General features: G+C 44.8%; 1 protein-coding gene across 1 annotated transcript; it reads right to left on the bottom strand.

Annotated features, from left to right (window-relative positions):
* Positions 1-940: 940 nt before the first annotated feature.
* LOC131554268 (tripartite motif-containing protein 16-like) lies at positions 941-13023 on the bottom strand. Its single transcript, XM_058799487.1, has 6 exons — positions 11737-13023; positions 11141-11236; positions 10827-11060; positions 9044-9203; positions 8856-8903; positions 941-3114 (listed from the first exon to the last, which is right to left on the bottom strand). The coding sequence occupies exons 1-6, from the start codon at positions 12304-12306 to the stop codon at positions 2585-2587; spliced, it is 1638 nt and encodes a 545-aa protein (XP_058655470.1). The 5' UTR covers positions 12307-13023; the 3' UTR covers positions 941-2584.
* Positions 13024-16696: the final 3673 nt, after the last annotated feature.

Genomic DNA, 16696 nt, shown 5'->3' on the forward strand with positions numbered 1-16696 from the left:
CTCCATGACACTGGACTCCATTTCCCATCATTCATTGCACTGATTGCACACACGGCTGATTGCACTAATCACACGCACACCTGATCCTACGCACACACTGATTACATGTCTTATTTAAACCCTGGACTTTCTTTCCCTCACTGCTGAGTATTGTATGCACATCCCTCTCTTAGCGATAGCTACTATGAAGCCCACTTTGTTGTCTTAGTCTTGCCTGTTCTCCCGTGTTTGTTTCTAGCCCGTGTTCCCTGGATTAACCCTTGCCTTGCCGTTTGGACACTGTTTGCACCCCTATTGGATTCTATCCCATGTTCCCTGGATTATCTCTCTGCCTTGCCCATTGGAGACTGTTCGCCGATCGTCGACCCACGCTTGCCCTAGGTTTACTCTTTGTTTTGTCCCTGCCATACCTGTTTGCCATTGTTTCAACCCTTCCTGTATTTATGAGCATGCCTGTAAATAAAAGCTTGCACTTGGATCCGCACGTCTCACGTCTTGTCAGCCCCGTTACAATACCACATTGTGTCTTATTAGTTACCATATACAGATACTGTAACGACGTGCCTGTTTGTACCCACTTGTCTGTAAGTACTCAATATTTACCATGTATATACATTAGTAATTACAGTAAAGTATCTAATTAGTTACCATGCACGGACACTACCTGTAAGTGACCGTTCTTACCCACACTTGTCTGTATGGACAAACTAATTACTGTGCATGTACGACTGTTAAGTACAGCCATGTTTCCTATTTGTTACCATGTACATACACTTCAGGTAAGTACCTTGTGTTACCACTCATTTGCCTGTAGGTACAAGATATTTACCGTGTATGTACCAGAGAAGTACACGTACTGTAAAATAAAGTGCAACGCAATAGTTTATTTTTTTATTTGATTTTAATTTATTTATCCTTTATTTTATCAGGATAGCACAAAAACACATGGTCACTGGTGTGAGCAGGACTCTCACACACACACACACACACACACACACACACTGATCCTACTGTCTATATGAGGATTTATTACACACACATTTATTCTGATGATATTTCCCTGACAGAAGTTCAGCTGCAGTATTAATGTAATGAAAAAAACAATAAGAGACTCTATAACATCTCAGCAGGGGTGGACTGGGGCTAAAAAGTGGCCCTGGACTTTTTGGCACAGAGCGGCCCGTCACACCATAAACCCACCCGCTCAGTAGATCTGCTTTTAACACCACTTACTAACATACAAATATAACACAATACAGAAATCAAAATGTGTTCTATTATCATTACTGTCATTAACATTAATGAATGACCATCATACTTCTTTACATTATAATTTGTCTTTCCTGGTGTATATGACAATTTTTAAATAATATTTTAAACATCTCTTTTACATATAGAGGGACAGTTTAATATCACTAGTTAAATGCCTGCCAAATAACAACGCTCTGCTCCAGAAGACTTGGAATGTAGTGCAGAATGTGGGCTGTGTTTATTGTGCCTTTCAATTGCTTTTTTTTTTTTTATGATGAAAATATTTGAGGACAAAAATACAGTAAACTTTAATATGTGAAATATATAAAGTTTCAAAATTATCAAACAGGTGTGCACATCCCAAATACCCAGATCGGGATCAGGTGCAGAACAACTAAGTGCAGAACAATTTAAACGGGAAAAAAAAAGGGATTGAAGTTCGCACACTGAAAAGTAGCTGTTCAGGATTTATTTTTATTTTTTTCCTCTTGTGTCACATGATTTGTATTACTTGTCACATGTCTTTTGTGTATGGGCCTAATTAAGGTGATTAACCTGACTCTATTTAAAGTTGACTTTTCTTACATTTGGTAATGTGCCTGATGAAGACCTGTGGGTCGAAACGTTGCTAATAATAAATTAATCCTGAACAGCTACTTTTCAGTGTGCAAACTTCAATCCTTTTTTTTCCAAATATATAAAGTTACAATTTAGAATAGCTGTTTTGTATGCAAATATATGGTAAAACAATGTTATTGCTGTGATCAAAGCTGAAATTTCAGCATAATTACTCGAGACTTGTTGCTCAAGAAACATTTATTATTATTATCAATGTTGAAAACAGTTGTCCTGCTTCATATTATTGAGGAAAATGTGATACAAAACCATTCAGTCTGGAGTAAGTTTAAAAAAAAAAAAACAATACTTTTATTCAAAAAGGTTGCATTCAATTGATTTAAGTTACAGTAAATATATACTTATTACAAATTATGTATATACTGTATATATATATATATATATATATATATATATATATATAATGCTGTTCTTTAACTTTGTATTCAACAAATAATCCTAAAAAGTTAGTGTCACAGTTTACACAAAAATATTAGGAAACAAAAACAGTTTTCAGTATTGATAATAATAAGAAGCATTATTAATAACTGAGCACAAATAATAATGAAAATAATTAAACAGCAAATCATGTGATACTGAAGATTGGATTAGTAAAGTCAGCTTTGATCACAGAAAAATTTAAATGTACACTTATATTAAAATATCATGCAACTCAAAGCATTATGGGTAGAATCTCTCATCAGTCTATTCTGATTCATCAACACAGTTTCACTGATGATTCATAAAAAACCCAAAACCCAGGATAGAGCGGCTGAGTGAATGTGGTCTGGACTGTGTGGATGAGGCTCATTGTGTCAGAGACGCTGTAGAAGGACAGAGTTCCTGCTCCGTGATCCACAAACACTCCTATTCTACTGATGATGGGCTTCACAGAGAGATCAGTCACTCTCTTATTGTGTATGAACGAGTATCTGGAGGAAGAGCAGCGCAAACTCCAGGACTGATCATTAGATCCAAACATACACTCATCACCTGATCCCTTCCTTCTGATGCTCTTATATGACACTGATATAGACACAAAACCATTTTCACCAGCACTCCACTCCAGCTCCCAGTAACAGCGTCCACACACACTCTCTCTACACAACACCTGCTCATACACATCAAATCTGTCTGGATGATGAGGATACGGCTGATCTGTGAAAGTGAATGTAATCACTCTGTTTCTCTCAGACAGACGGAGGAGTTTATTCACTGTGTTTGGATCCAGAGTGAGCTGATGGGAATCTGATGGAGATAAAACACATCAGAATCAGGAATTATGAATCTGTTTGATCTTTTCATGTATCTGAACTCTTCATGTTCAGTGTATCATCAGTGTCTCAGTACAGATGAACAGATATCTGTGCTAATCATCATTTACATCATCAATTATAAACTCTTCTTTCAGCTTCTACAGAAGAACATGAACACACTCAGTGAGTTCCTCTTCAGGAACTCGAGCTGCGTCCAAGAACGCTAGGGGAACGCCTCCAGCGTGACCACGCTCTGATACAAATGTAATCTGTCCAAAGGATGGGCGAGACGTCACGGGCGGGTGACGTAACGGCCAGGAGGCATAAAAGCACGTGCGGTGGAACCGGCGTCAGCTTTTGTCATTCAGCTACCACTACTCTGTGTGTCTGTCGATCTGTGTTGTGAGTCTTATTTAGTGTTGTTTGTCACTTGAAATAAGCTCCACAATGTCTAAAGTGCAGAGAAACTAGCACTTGGGCGAGAGCAGATCGCATTACAGGCTGTGTTTTTCACTAACAGTCCGTGTGTGGTCTGCTTGAGAGCAGAGCACGCAGAGTCAGCTCTCGAGGGAGCTGACTGCCCGCTTGTGAGCGTTTGTCGCTGCGTATGCTTACTCTCAGAGGGCTCTCTTTGAGGAGGGGAGCTTTCACATGCGTTCCTTGCGTTACCGGCCCGCTTTCGCCGAGGCGGAGCAGCGGCTGCGCTCGCGGGGATCGCAGATGGATCAGGTGGAGGGAATGAAGACGGGCGAGCCCCTATCTTCTTCCTTCCCATCAGATCCAGCGCCCGCTCTCTGGGTTCGGAAGCCCGCGGTACTTCCCCAGAGAGAGGCTCGACGCTCCGCCTGTCTTTCTCCGAGGAGGTAGACGTGATGAATGGTGTCGATGAGCTTTGTAAAATCGCAGTGTTTGCACAAGCTTATTATGAACGAGGTTGTCATTATAGCAGTGTCCCTGCTTAGGAACGGAGTTCGCGCTGTCAGCTTGAAAAAAAAGGGGCTGATCGTGCTTCTCCCCGCCGTATGATCTCGCGGTTAAAAGAACCGGTCCGCCGCTGCTGAGGCACGGCGGCGAATGAGATCGCGGGGATCGCACATAGATCTGGCGGACGGGTTGGAGACAGGTTCGCCCTCTCTCCACCTGCAATCCCCAGATCTAGCGCTCTCGCTCGGGGCTGGAAGCCCGCGGTGCGGTTCTTCCCCCTTTGAGTGAGAGCTCACTGTTGCAGCGCGCGTTGCCGAGGCGACGCGTGCATTATGTCATTCTGGTTCGTTTCATGAATCCTTTCATATCAGACCGTGTTTACTTGTCTGGTTGTTTTTCTCCATTTAATTTTGAGGAATTAAATGATCTATTTCATCTAACTAGGAGAAGTTAGATGTGTATGTGTAAGGAGCCAAAGAAAACTTGGGATTTTCTCGAGTGAGAGCACTATGTTTTACTTCTCTTCCTCTGAGGAGGTTGATGTGGTCAGCAGGGGCTGCTGGGCGGAGCAGCCCCAACCGTGTTCCAGCTCCTCCTATAGGGAGCGTCACTTCTCGTACTCCCCAGTATGTTGGAGTCAGAGTGGCGCTCCTGGGCCGAGGCCTTCTAGCAGAAGGCGGATCTGCAGACCGTCACTCTCGCTGGATAGTCTTTGGCTAAAAACATCCTGCTGCCTATGGCCCAGGACTTCTGAGGGCCGGCCCCTCTGGGGAAGAGCGGCATACACGGTGCCCGTCTCTCCTCAGTGCCCTCAGGAGATCGGTCTGCCAACCCTGCCACGTACAGTGTTCCAGGGCGCAGCGATCTCCAGCGAGCATACATCTCAGTTTCTTCCGCCCGGAAACGTAGCGGAGCCGAGATGCTCGCCACCCCTTCGGGGGTCTCTAGAGCAGCTAGTTTGGCTTTCTCCTGCCGGTGTGCCGTTCCAGGATACCGAACTAGCCGCTTTGATTATACCAGATGCCAGTCTCCAGAGACTGGTTCCCTTAGTAGGCACCTGGCGGTGGGAGCCCCTGCCAAGCGTGTCTCATTGGGTCCTGCATTGCAGGCTCTGGTTCTACCAGTCTAGTCTTCCTTGAAGATGACGCGAGTCTGAGGACAGTCGCTTCAATAGGAGACTTCGGCTGAGGCAGTCCTGGTGCCCATGGCCCAGAACTTATGAGGGCAGGCCCCTCTGGGGAAGAGCGGCGTACACCGCGGTACACGGTGCCCGTCTCTCCTCAGTGCCCTCAGGAGATCGGTCTGCCAACCCTGCCACGTACAGTGTTCCAGGGCGCAGCGATCTCCAGCGAGCATACATCTCAGTTTCTTCCGCCCGGAAACGTAGCGGAGCCGAGATGCTCGCCACCCCTTCGGGGGTCTCTAGAGCAGCTAGTTTGGCTTTCTCCTGCCGGTGTGCCGTTCCAGGATACCGAACTAGCCGCTTTGATTATACCAGATGCCAGTCTCCAGAGACTGGTTCCCTTAGTAGGCACCTGGCGGTGTGGGAGCCCCTGCCAAGCGTGTCTCATTGGGTCCTGCATTGCAGGCTCTGGTTCTACCAGTCTAGTCTTCCTTGAAGATGACGCGAGTCTGAGGACAGTCGCTCAATAGGAGACTTCGGCTGAGGCAGTCCTGGTGCCCATGGCCCAGAACTTATGAGGGCAGGCCCCTCTGGGGAAGAGCGGCGTACACCGCGGTACACGGTGCCCGTCTCTCCTCAGTGCCCTCAGGAGATCGGTCTGCCAACCCTGCCACGTCGGTGTTCCAGGGCGCAGTGATCTCCAGCGAGCACACATCTCAGTTTCTTCCGCCCGGAAACGTAGCGGAGCTGAGATGCTCGCCACCCCCTTCAGGGGTTTCTAGAGCAGCTAGTTTGGCCGTCTCCTGCCGGCGTGCCGTTCCAGGACACCGAGCTAGCCGCCCTGGTTATACCAGAGGCCAGTCTTGAGAAACTGGTTCCCTTAGTAGACTATTTGGCAGTGTGAAAACTACTGCCAAATGTGTCTCCATGGGACCTGCATACTGTAGAAAGAGGCTACGGAATCCAGTTTGGTTCTCCTCCGCCTCGTTTCAACGGGTTGAATCCCACTCTGGTGGGCCCCGAGCAGGTTCTGGTAATGGAGCAGTAGAGTACTCTCTTGAGAGAGGAGGCCATCGAGGTGGTCCCTCCTTACGAAAGAGATTCCGGGTTCTACAGCCGGTACTTCATAGTTCCCAAGAAGGATGAAGGGTTGGCGTCCCATTTTAGATCTGCATCAGTTGAACCACTCAGTCAGCAGACTGAAGTTCAAGATGCTCAAACAGGTCGTGTCTCAGATCAGGTCCGAGGACGGGTTTGTCGCGATCGATCTAAAAGACGCATACATCCATATCTCCATCCTTCCCACTCACTCACAGGGAGTTCCTGAGGTTTGCTTTCGAGGGCGAAGCTCACCAATATCGGGTTCTTCCCTTCGGCCTAACACTCACCACGCACTTTTACAAAGTGTGTGGATGTCGCGTTAGCTCCGTTGCGGCTACAAGGCATCCGCATATCCACTTTGGTTGATTCTTGCTCTATCAGAGCAGATGGCGGCTCAACATCGAGATGTTGTTCGTGCTCACATGAAAGTGTTGGGGTTAAGACTGAACACCAAGAAGTGTGTGCTTTCTCCATTACAGAGAACCACTTATCTTGGTGTGGTGTGGGATTCGACCACGATGCAGGCACGTGTGTCCCCTGCTCAGATCGAGTCAATCCTCACAGCAGTCAGGAGAGTGAAAGAAGGCCAGTCACTCAACAGTGGTGGCTCAAGACCAAGGGGTTCTCCCCAAGGGGAAAACCGCTTCACATGATCAAGGTCACGTGGTGGTGCCTACGTGCCTTAGACGTTCTTGTCTCAGGGCCTGGTGTTGGGAGCTCCGTGTTGCTGCGTACGCTAGCGACGGACGTGTCCCTCACCCTGCCCGCAGTCTGTGGAGTACTCGCCGTCTCATGTGGCACTTCAACTGCCTGGAGATGCTGGCGGTGTTTCACAGAAACACTTTCTCCCAGACCTAGAGATCGCCGGTGTTGGTGCGATAGCACCGAAAACACTGCGGTGGTCTCTTACATCAACCACCGAGGAGGTCTGCGTTCACGCCCCCTGCACAGGCTGGCGTACCAGATCCTTGGGTGGTCCCAGGACAAACTCCTCTCGCTGAGAGCAGTTCACATGCCTGGGCATCTCAGTGTGGGAGCAGACATCCCGTCGAGGCAGGGGCTGAGGCCCGGGGAATGGATGCTTCACCCTGAGGGGGTGAAGCACATTTGGAGAGTGTTTGGCCAGGCTCAGGTGGACCTCTTCGCTACTCAGGTAAGTATACAGCGCATGTCCCCTCTGGTACTCTCTAAATTCATCCAGCTCCACTGGGGCTGGATGCCATGGTACAGACGTGGCTGAGGCTTCGTCTGTACATTTTTCCCCGATCGCTCTGCTCCCGGGAGTTCTGGCGAGAGTGCGCTGGCACGAGGTCAGTCTACTTCTGGTAGCACCGTTCTGGCCGGGCCGAGTATGGTTCTCGGACCTGATTTCTCTCCTCGACGGCTCTCCATGGGAGATTCCCGTCAGGAGGGATCTCCTCTCACTAGCGGGGGTCTGTCACCCCTGCCCGGAGCTTTGGAAGTTGTGGGTGTGGCCCCTGAGGGTCAACCGAGGTTGTTGAGACCTACCTCCAATCCAGAGCTCCCTCAGCGAGGAAACTATACGCCTTGAAGTGGAACTTTTCAATTCTTGGTGCGGAGACCGCCAGCTCGACCCAGTCAACTGCCCGACTGGTACATTTCTGGAGTTCGTGCGGGCCTGTTCCTCCGCAGGGTTAACCCACTCCACCCTGAGGGTTTACGTGGCGGCTATACTGGCCTACCGCGCCCTTCTCGGTGGCCTTTCAGTGGGTAGGCACCCCCTAGTTACATGCTTTCTCCACAACACAAGGGACTTGTACACCCTGAAGTGAAGTGTCACTTCATGGTGCAGAGGTTGCCAGCTCGACCCAGCCAACTGCCCGTTTGGTACAGTTCTGGAGTTTGTGCGGGCCTGTTCCTCCGCAGGGTTAACCCACTCCACCCTTAGGGTTTACGTGGCGGCTATACCGGCCTACCGCGCCTTCTCAGTGACCTTCAGTGGGTAGACACCCCTAGTACATGTTTCCTCCAGAGGCTGAGGCCTCCGGCCAGGCGTTTGCTATGTGGTGGATCATGATGCTATTCCATAGCCTCGAGTCCTCTGCTCTCCCTCTTGGGGATCAAGAATCACTCTTCAGAAGTTGGCCTTGGGACGCAGGCCCGCTCACCTAGCCACCTGTGGCCTTTTCTCTCGCCCTAGCTGTGCTCCATCCACACTAGGCAGGGATTTGTCAGTCTGGCGGCGTGGGGATCTCGTTCCCCTAGCGTTCTTGGACGCAGCTTGAGTTCCTGAAGAGGAACGTCTTAGGTTACGTATGTAACCCCAGTTCCTCGAGGGAACGAGACGCTGCGTCTCAAGGCCATACTTCCGGCATCCCTACGAGCGGTTGCTTCATTCCTGAAGCTGACGCCGGTTCCACCGCACGTGCTTTTATGCCTCCTGGCGTTCGTCACCCGCCCGTGGCGTCTCGCCCATCCTTTGGACAGATTACATTTGTATCAGAGCGTGGTCACGCTGGAGGCGTTCCCCTAGCGTTCTTGGACGCAGCGTCTCGTTCCCTCGAGGAACTGGGGTTACATACGTAACCTAAGACGTTTTTCTGCTGGTTTTCATACTGACTTACATTGTAGGAAGTGGTTCCTGGTCCTGGGAACAATGTTGGTGAATGTTTCTGTGGAAATCAACAGACATGAACAGTGTGATTCTCATCATCCTGCATCCATTCCTAACACATTTCTAATATGATGTTCTCCATGATATGAGATGATGATGGACTGGTTTCTGAGAGCAGATAAATCTCCAGGACTTTACCTCTGTCTGAGATCTTCCTGAGCTCCTCTTTGCAGAAATCCTCCAGTTTGTCTCTCAGCTGATGAACAGATTCTCTCAGATCATCAGAAGAGACGAGAGAACTGAAGAGATCATCATTTACGTCTGTAGATTCAGGAGGAGCTGAGAGAGACTGGGAACTCTGCAGAAAACACAAATCACAAGTCATCACCTCCACACAGAGACACCGCTTATACAAGTGAAAGAACAGTTCTGATATGATTTCCACAGCTGAAAACCATTCGTTTCTTTCAAAAGAATATGATGCACTATAAAAAAATTAAAATAAAAAAAGTCTGTAAAAATACTGTACAATATACCGTAATAATTTGAAGGAATTTGTTTTTACAAGTGTTTTTCCGTATTTTTTTAATTACGCTTTGCATTGTGGGAACAAGAAGCTCAGTCGATTATCGGCGCGAAAAGTGCTTGAGCAGACGCCATTATTCACGGAGATAGTCTCGGTCAAAATTTAAATTTAAAGTCGGATTTCAGGTTTTGGGAACTGTTCTTGGTCCGTGTACGTTTTGATCATTTGTTTTTCAATTTGAAATTAAAAAAGCAGAAACCAGAAAACGGTCGCTATTTGGTTTTTTATTTGTAAAAAAAAAAAAAAAAAACAAGATTTTGGCTCGATTTTAATTTTTTTGGTTCACGGGTAGAAAACAGATAAACAACTTCAAAATTAATTTTCCCCTTGTGGGCAGTCATGACACGCCCCTTTCTGCCGATTGGCCAACCAAATCTGAGCCCTTGACGTCATCCTCAGTTCGTTCAGCAAAATAATAGTCCTCTGCTGCTGTACGGGGCAGTTCCTAGATCGGGATTTCTTCTGTGCAACCTAACGCGTTTCGCAGAAACATTTACTTCAGAAATTTTAATCAGCACCCAGCCTGTTTTATTTAGCTGTGCACGTTGTTAAATCTGTATGGTGACGCTGCGCTACCCATAGATTGCAGAACAGATGAGAAGCACAGATTGAAAAAAAAATAGACTAGGGGGGTCCCCCAGATATTTTTGGTGAAAAAATAATGATAAGTCTGATTAAGCTCACGCAGTTAGGATACAGTACATTTCGTTAATTGATTGTTTACAGTCATTCATGTGACTAAAGTCTGTTTTTAGGATATCAAAATGTGAATTCCTCAATTAGGATCGGCGCCAGAGCACAAAGCGAGGGGGCATGCACAATTTATTTATTTATTTTTTTTAAATTTGGTGGCGATTTGCATTTACAGTAGGCTATTTGCAATGACCATCCCATGTCCAAAACTGAGCATACTGTCTAAAAGTGCTCGAATTGAGGTGGGCTCCCTCTAGTGGTACACAGAGGAATCAGTGAATTAAATATGAATTAATGTTAAAACACTTTTAAAAGGTTTGCAAGGTTGCTAAATGACTCCTGTTAATTTTTTTTTTTTGATCAAGTACTGTACATTTTTTACTTTACATTTAAGTACAGTACAGTTTTTTTGTTTTACTTTTTAAGTACAGTACAGTTTTTATTTAACTTTTATGTACAGTGCATTTTAATTTAATTATTTAAGTTTTTTTGTTTACCTGTATGTAAGCACAGTGCAGTGTTAATGTTCAAACTGTTCTTACAATGTTTAAAGTGGCCAACAATAATACATATTCTTATTAGGAATAAAACACCCTCGCTTTTGAACTGTGCAGAGCTGTAGCTGAATAATTAGGCCTACTACGCTACTGTATTTTAATGTTGGTCATTATGGTGGTACTTGTTCTTCTAGATGTGTGTTACCTGCAGGAACTGGATGTGATCCTGTGTGTGTGAAAGCTGCTCCAGCTCAGCATCTCTCCTCCTCAGATCATTGATCTCCTGCTCCAGTCGCTCCAGTCGTCCTTCAGCTCGACTCACTGCTTGCTTTTCCTGATCTCTGATCAGCCGTATCAGCTCAGAGCGGCTTCTCTCGATGGAGCGGATGAGCTCAGTAAAGATCCTCTCACTGTCCTCCACTGCTGTCTGTGCAGAGCGCTGTTAGGACACACAGTGATTCAGGCTTCAGTGAGTCTGAACTGAGACTGAGACAAACTTCTCTTCTTCTCCAGACTCACCTTATGAGACACCACAGCCTCTCTCAGCTGCTGGAGATCTTTCTCTCTCTGCTGGATTCTCTGCTGGAACGTCTTCTGCGTCTCCTTCAGCTGCTTCTGCAGGACAAACAGATGACAGTCAATCTCACAGAAAACATCTGCAGATTAAACCTCGAGAAGAGATTATTAAACATTTACCACCAGTGTACATGAAGTAACATGAAGCATGAGGCACAGCGAGTGTAAGTATAAAAGTGAAACAGACACAGACTCGGCGCTTCACACTGACAGTGTTTCTGTGTTCTGCATAATTAAGCTGCGGCTCTACACAGAAAATAAATGAACAAAAGGATGAAAATCATGTGGATTTAGATTTACTGAACAGAAATGGTCTGTTACTGCATTTAACTTGTATTTTGACTGACAAGTAGGGCTATATATTGTACTGTGTTTTGACAGAGAACTCCATTATTTTATATTGATTAATCAAAGCCTATTTTATGAAAGATTGTGTTGATAAAGGTTTATGGTGCATCTTCAACAAACTCAGTAAAACTCTTCTAGCAGCCGCTGTTCATTTCTGCTGCTGCATAATTTCTTTAGTGTCTGTTAAATACCTGTTTCTCTGTCCTCTGTGCTGCAGCTGATACAGTGTCGTGGTTTTGATGTTCATCCATACACAGCACACATATACATTTCTGATCAGTGCGACAGAAAACCTCGAGGAGCTTCTCATGTTTCTGGCAGATCATCTCCTGCAGTCGTCCAGTGGCTTCAGTCAGATTGTGTCCCTTTCCTTTAAACCAACTCTCATGTTGTTCGAGGTGATTCTGACAGTAAGAGTTCAGACACACCAGACAGGACTTGACAGCTTTGTGTTTTCTTCCAGTGCAGACGTCACACTGAACATCTCCAGCTCCAGCAGGAACCACACTTTGAAGTTTAGTCTTCTTCAGTTTCTCCAGCATTTCAGCAAACACCACGTTCTTAAATAAAGCAGGTCTTGGACTGAAGGTCTGTCTGCACTGAGGGCAGCTGTAGACTCTCTTCTCATCCTCCTGATCCCAGCAGTCTGTAATACAGCTCTTACAGTAACTGTGTCCACACTGGATGGTCACTGGGTCCTTCAGGAGATCCAGACACACCGGACACAAGAACTGCTCCACTGAAATACGGGCTTCTGCCATTTTCCTGCATGTGAGGCTGATATAAAGTTGCAACAGGACAACAGCACTTAAGTTTCGGTTTCTCTGATTCTTCCTGGTTCTGTGTCTGAGAGACGGGAACAACAGGCGTGTCTGTAAATTCCCGGATAATAGAAATGTCCACTAGATGTCAGCCTCATACAGACACTGAACTGGTGCTAATGGACTGCTAGCACAACCAAAGCAACACATGGCTTATATATGGATTTATAAAATATTTATTTAAAAAAAAACAAAAAACAAAAAAACATTAGCAGTTATTTATATATCACGTGTCTAATCTCAAGCTGTTTTTATGTGAGGGACTGTAATAAATGACAATTGAGTGATTATATTCAAGTGAGTGATTCTATTCAGGGGTAGTCATGGCCTAATGGTTAGGGAGTCGGGCTTGTAACCTGAAGGTTGCTGATTCGATTCTCGCACCGGCAGGAATTGAAGGTGGGGATTGTGAATGAACAGCACTCTCTCCACCTTCGATACCATGACTAAGGTGCCCTTGAGCAAGGCACCGAACCCCTAATTGCTCCCCGGGTGCTGGAGTAAGGCTGCCCACTGCTCCGGGTGTGTGTTCACTGTGTGTGTGTGTGTGTGTGTGTGTGCACTTGTTCACTACTCACTGCTGTGTGTGTGCACTTGGATGGGTTAAATGCAGAGCACCATTTCGAGTATGGGTCACCATACTTGACAATACGTCACGACTTAACTTAACTTAACTATAATTGCAGGTACATTTGGTGTCCAAAGTCATTATGTTTTCTGCTTTTTTCAATTGGATATATTTTTAATTATTTTAATACTGTGTTACTCTTTGTTATGAATTACAAGATGTTACAGTCCATAACAATATAATCATTTTTGCAAAAAGAGTCTTAAATAGCTGAAAATTATGATTTCTTGTTGTCCGAATTAGTCAGTGCATTTTTTTCCATCACGTATCATTTTGTAATCAAAATATTTTATTGTAGGCTACTTTTCTTTTGGTAATATTTCATTAATTTTATTTATAAACGTCCTAAAGAGTCATTTACCTAATTCTAAAACATTATTTGTTTTAAAAAAATAACTTTTTTTCGTATAAAAATGTGTGTCCGTAAATCTTGCGTCAACTCTGTTAACGTACCATACTTTGCATTTAAGTCAGTGGAATTATCTCCCACAACTATGTAAGATACAGGAAATGATGTCACTTTCCCTCGCTGATAAGATCTGAAGCACTGAAAAGTCTATATGCTCGCTCTAAGAAAATATTTTAATCTAAAAAGTTCTTACACCAAGAGTTATTTTATAAAGTGCCAAAACTGTCACCACAATATCAAAAGGAAAACAGAATTTTTCATTGATCACACTTATTTAAGTTTTTTAATCATGATTTCATTAGTGCCATGTGCTCTTAGCATTTAGCAAGTGGAGTTTTTGGCAAAAAATGAATAGAATTGTCAATTTTGTTACCGTCAAACTCTCTTACCAAGGTAGAGTAACAATGCTGACAATGAGGTAACAGAATTGACAGTTGTAACGGGCTGAAGAATTGACAAGATTGGCTCGATAAGTGCCCCGAAGGGTGCGTTTATTGTGCAATCGTGGCGTGCCAATGTGTCCTGGTGTGGTGAAACTGTGCTCCAAGACCCGCTCCTGTCGTCAATCCAAGTGCTCGAGTGCTGAGTGTCCGTGCTGTGCTCGTGGCTGGCCGGTCACACGCTGCTCTCTGGAAGGCAATGGAGAGGTCGGTTAGCAGGGAGTCTGTAGGAGACATGTCTCACCCGTGTGTGTGACTCGGCGGCCTTTGTATCTGCCTCTTGATTAGGCTCAGCTGTGACCAGCCAGCCCGTGCTGATTGCGTGCAGGTGTTCCTCCTCCGTTTCCAGGGCGACGCTGATGAGGGCTCGGGACACGCGTCACACTCCTTCCCCCCCTAAGCGTCGTCCTGGTCCTGCGGGACAAAGGGGAGATTGGGGGTGGGTGGGGAGTGCAGGCCGAAGGGGAGAACTCGATAATGCCAGTGGCCGCTGGGGGTGGAGAAGGCGGTCTTAGGTTTTGCTTCTTCTGTTAGCGGCACTTGCCAATAGCCCTTAGTGAGATCCAATGTCGAGATGTACCGAGCTCTCCCCAGACGATCCAGCAGCTCGTCTACTCGAGGCATGGGATAGCCGTCGAACTCGGAGACTTCGTTGAGTTGATTTGGGCTGCCATGTCATCTGCTGGTGTTGGTCCACTGTGTTTTCTGAAGTCCACAGTCAACGCAGCCATCTACCAGGAAATTTTAGAGCACTTCATGCTTCCTTCTGTTGACAAGCTTTATGGAGATGCTGATTTCATTTTCCAGCAGGACTTGGCACCTGCCCACACTGCCAAAGGTACCAAAAGCTGGTTCAATGACCATAGTGTTACTGTGCTTGATTGGCCAGCAAACTCGCCTGACCTGAACCCCATAGAGAATATATGGGGTATTGTCAAGAGGAAGATGAGAGACACCAGACAATGCAGAAGAGCTGAAGGCCACTATCAGAGCAACCTGGGCTCTCATAACACCTGAGCAGTGCCACAGACTGATCGACTCCATGCCACGCCGCATTGCTGCAGTAATTCAGGCAAAAGGAGCCCCAACTAAGTATTGAGTGCTGTACATGCTCATACTTTTCATTTTCATACTTTTCAGTTGGCCAAGATTTCTAAAAATCCTTTCTTTGTATTGGTCTTAAGAAATATTGTAATATTTTGAGATACTGATTTTTGACTTTCATGAGGTGTAAGCTCTAATCATCTAAATTAAAAGAAATAAACATTTGAAATATATCAGTCTGTGTGTAATGAATGAATATAATATACAAGTTTAACTTTTTGAATGGAATTAGTGAAATAAATCAACTTTTTGATGATATTCTAATTATATGACCAGCACTTGTATAATGCAGATTATTGACTCTAACCCTAACCCTAACACTTCTGTACGTGCAGACTCAAATGCCGTGACTGCGTATCACACACAAAATCAATAACTGTTCGCGAATAAATCCTTTTCCTTCCTTTTCTTGTAAGTCCACAAAATCCATTGCAATGAACGCCATCGGAGATGTTTAATTCACAATCATTCGGAGCATTATTCCTGGTGGCGTTCACATCAATCCACAAGTCGTTCTTATAGGTTAAGATATTTTAATTCAGTTCGATGTAAAAACAATAGGCTAAGTATGTCTTGCATCCTTTAATGTTAGCAAACATTGCAAATAAATTGGTTGCAAATCTTTAAAGACAGTTTTCTAAGTTTCACACTCTGGAGCAGAGTGGCAGTCCACCTGTCACTCAAGTGGCCACACCCTTAATTATGCAGAACTTTAAGGCTTAATATAATTTAAACAGATGAGTTATAAAAAAATTCACCCCCCCTCACAGTTGTCACGAAGGGCAAAATTAGCTATATAGACCTAAATAATTTTTTGTACCAGGCTGTAAACGTTTTTTTCTGCTGAAAAGTTGGGCATTTTAACATGGGGAGTCTATGGGATCCCTTTTGGAGCCAGCCTCCAGCGGCCAGAATTGCAGTTTTAGTCACTTCCGTGTTGGTTTCAAGAGAGGGAGCGGGAGGTTGCCGCTTGGTTTATGCCTATCGCCATTTCTAGCCACTGGGGGACCATAGGCAGGCTAGGGGAACTCATATTAATGTTAAAAACCTCATAAAGTGAAATTTTCATGCCATGGGACCTTTAATTAAATCATGGCCACGAATTAAGAACGTCGTAATAATCAAAACTAGCAAACAAATTCGAGGGAATTAATTATTTTTTTTCTTAGAAGTTGTCACTTTGGCTACGTAAACTTTGCATCGTTTTAACGTTCTAAAATAAAATTGAATTGAAAATTGGTAAAGTTACTTACATTATGATTGCTGTCCATGTCGTCCATCTTTGGTGATCCAATTCGGTAGGTGGCGCTGTTACAAAAAAATAGGGTCCTAATAGGGTCTTCGAACTGCGGTCCTGAAACTGCAGCCTCCAGTTGTGCAGGAACATACTATTATCTAATGCTGTAAAATTAATTGTTAGCACATTCATTTAACGAAACTGTTGCATGATAAGCCTGTGTTGAATTATTGACAGCACAATAAACTGTAGCACGTTCGTTGTGAAAGCTTGATAATTACTCATTGTTTTTCCATTTTAATTAAGTTAAAATAATCTTAATGTTTTAACTGTCAAGTGCTCACAGTCAGCCTGTTTACCGTTACACCACAATACATGTTTTGAGTACGTCTCTTCATTTTGACATGGTTTTATAATGTTGGTTGAGACAATGACATTTTAATAGTCAGATATAACAGAGAGGCCATCATAATAATTGACTGTTAAAATACCATGTGTTAGATTGTGTAATT

This window comes from Onychostoma macrolepis, chromosome 02 (assembly GCF_012432095.1).
Source record: "Onychostoma macrolepis isolate SWU-2019 chromosome 02, ASM1243209v1, whole genome shotgun sequence".
Taxonomy (NCBI): domain Eukaryota; kingdom Metazoa; phylum Chordata; class Actinopteri; order Cypriniformes; family Cyprinidae; genus Onychostoma; species Onychostoma macrolepis.

Bases quoted from the DNA above. Each gene is read 5' to 3' on its own strand.
- LOC131554268 (XM_058799487.1), bottom strand. From the start codon at position 12,306: ATGGCAGAAGCCCGTATTTCAGTGGAGCAGTTCTTGTGTCCGGTGTGT. The intron at 11,237-11,736 runs GTATTTAACAGA...TTTGTCCTGCAG, and splicing joins CACAGAGGACAGAGAAACAG to AAGCAGCTGAAGGAGACGCA. The intron at 8,904-9,043 runs GTAAAGTCCTGG...TGATTTCCACAG, and splicing joins CAGGAAGATCTCAGACAGAG to AAACATTCACCAACATTGTT.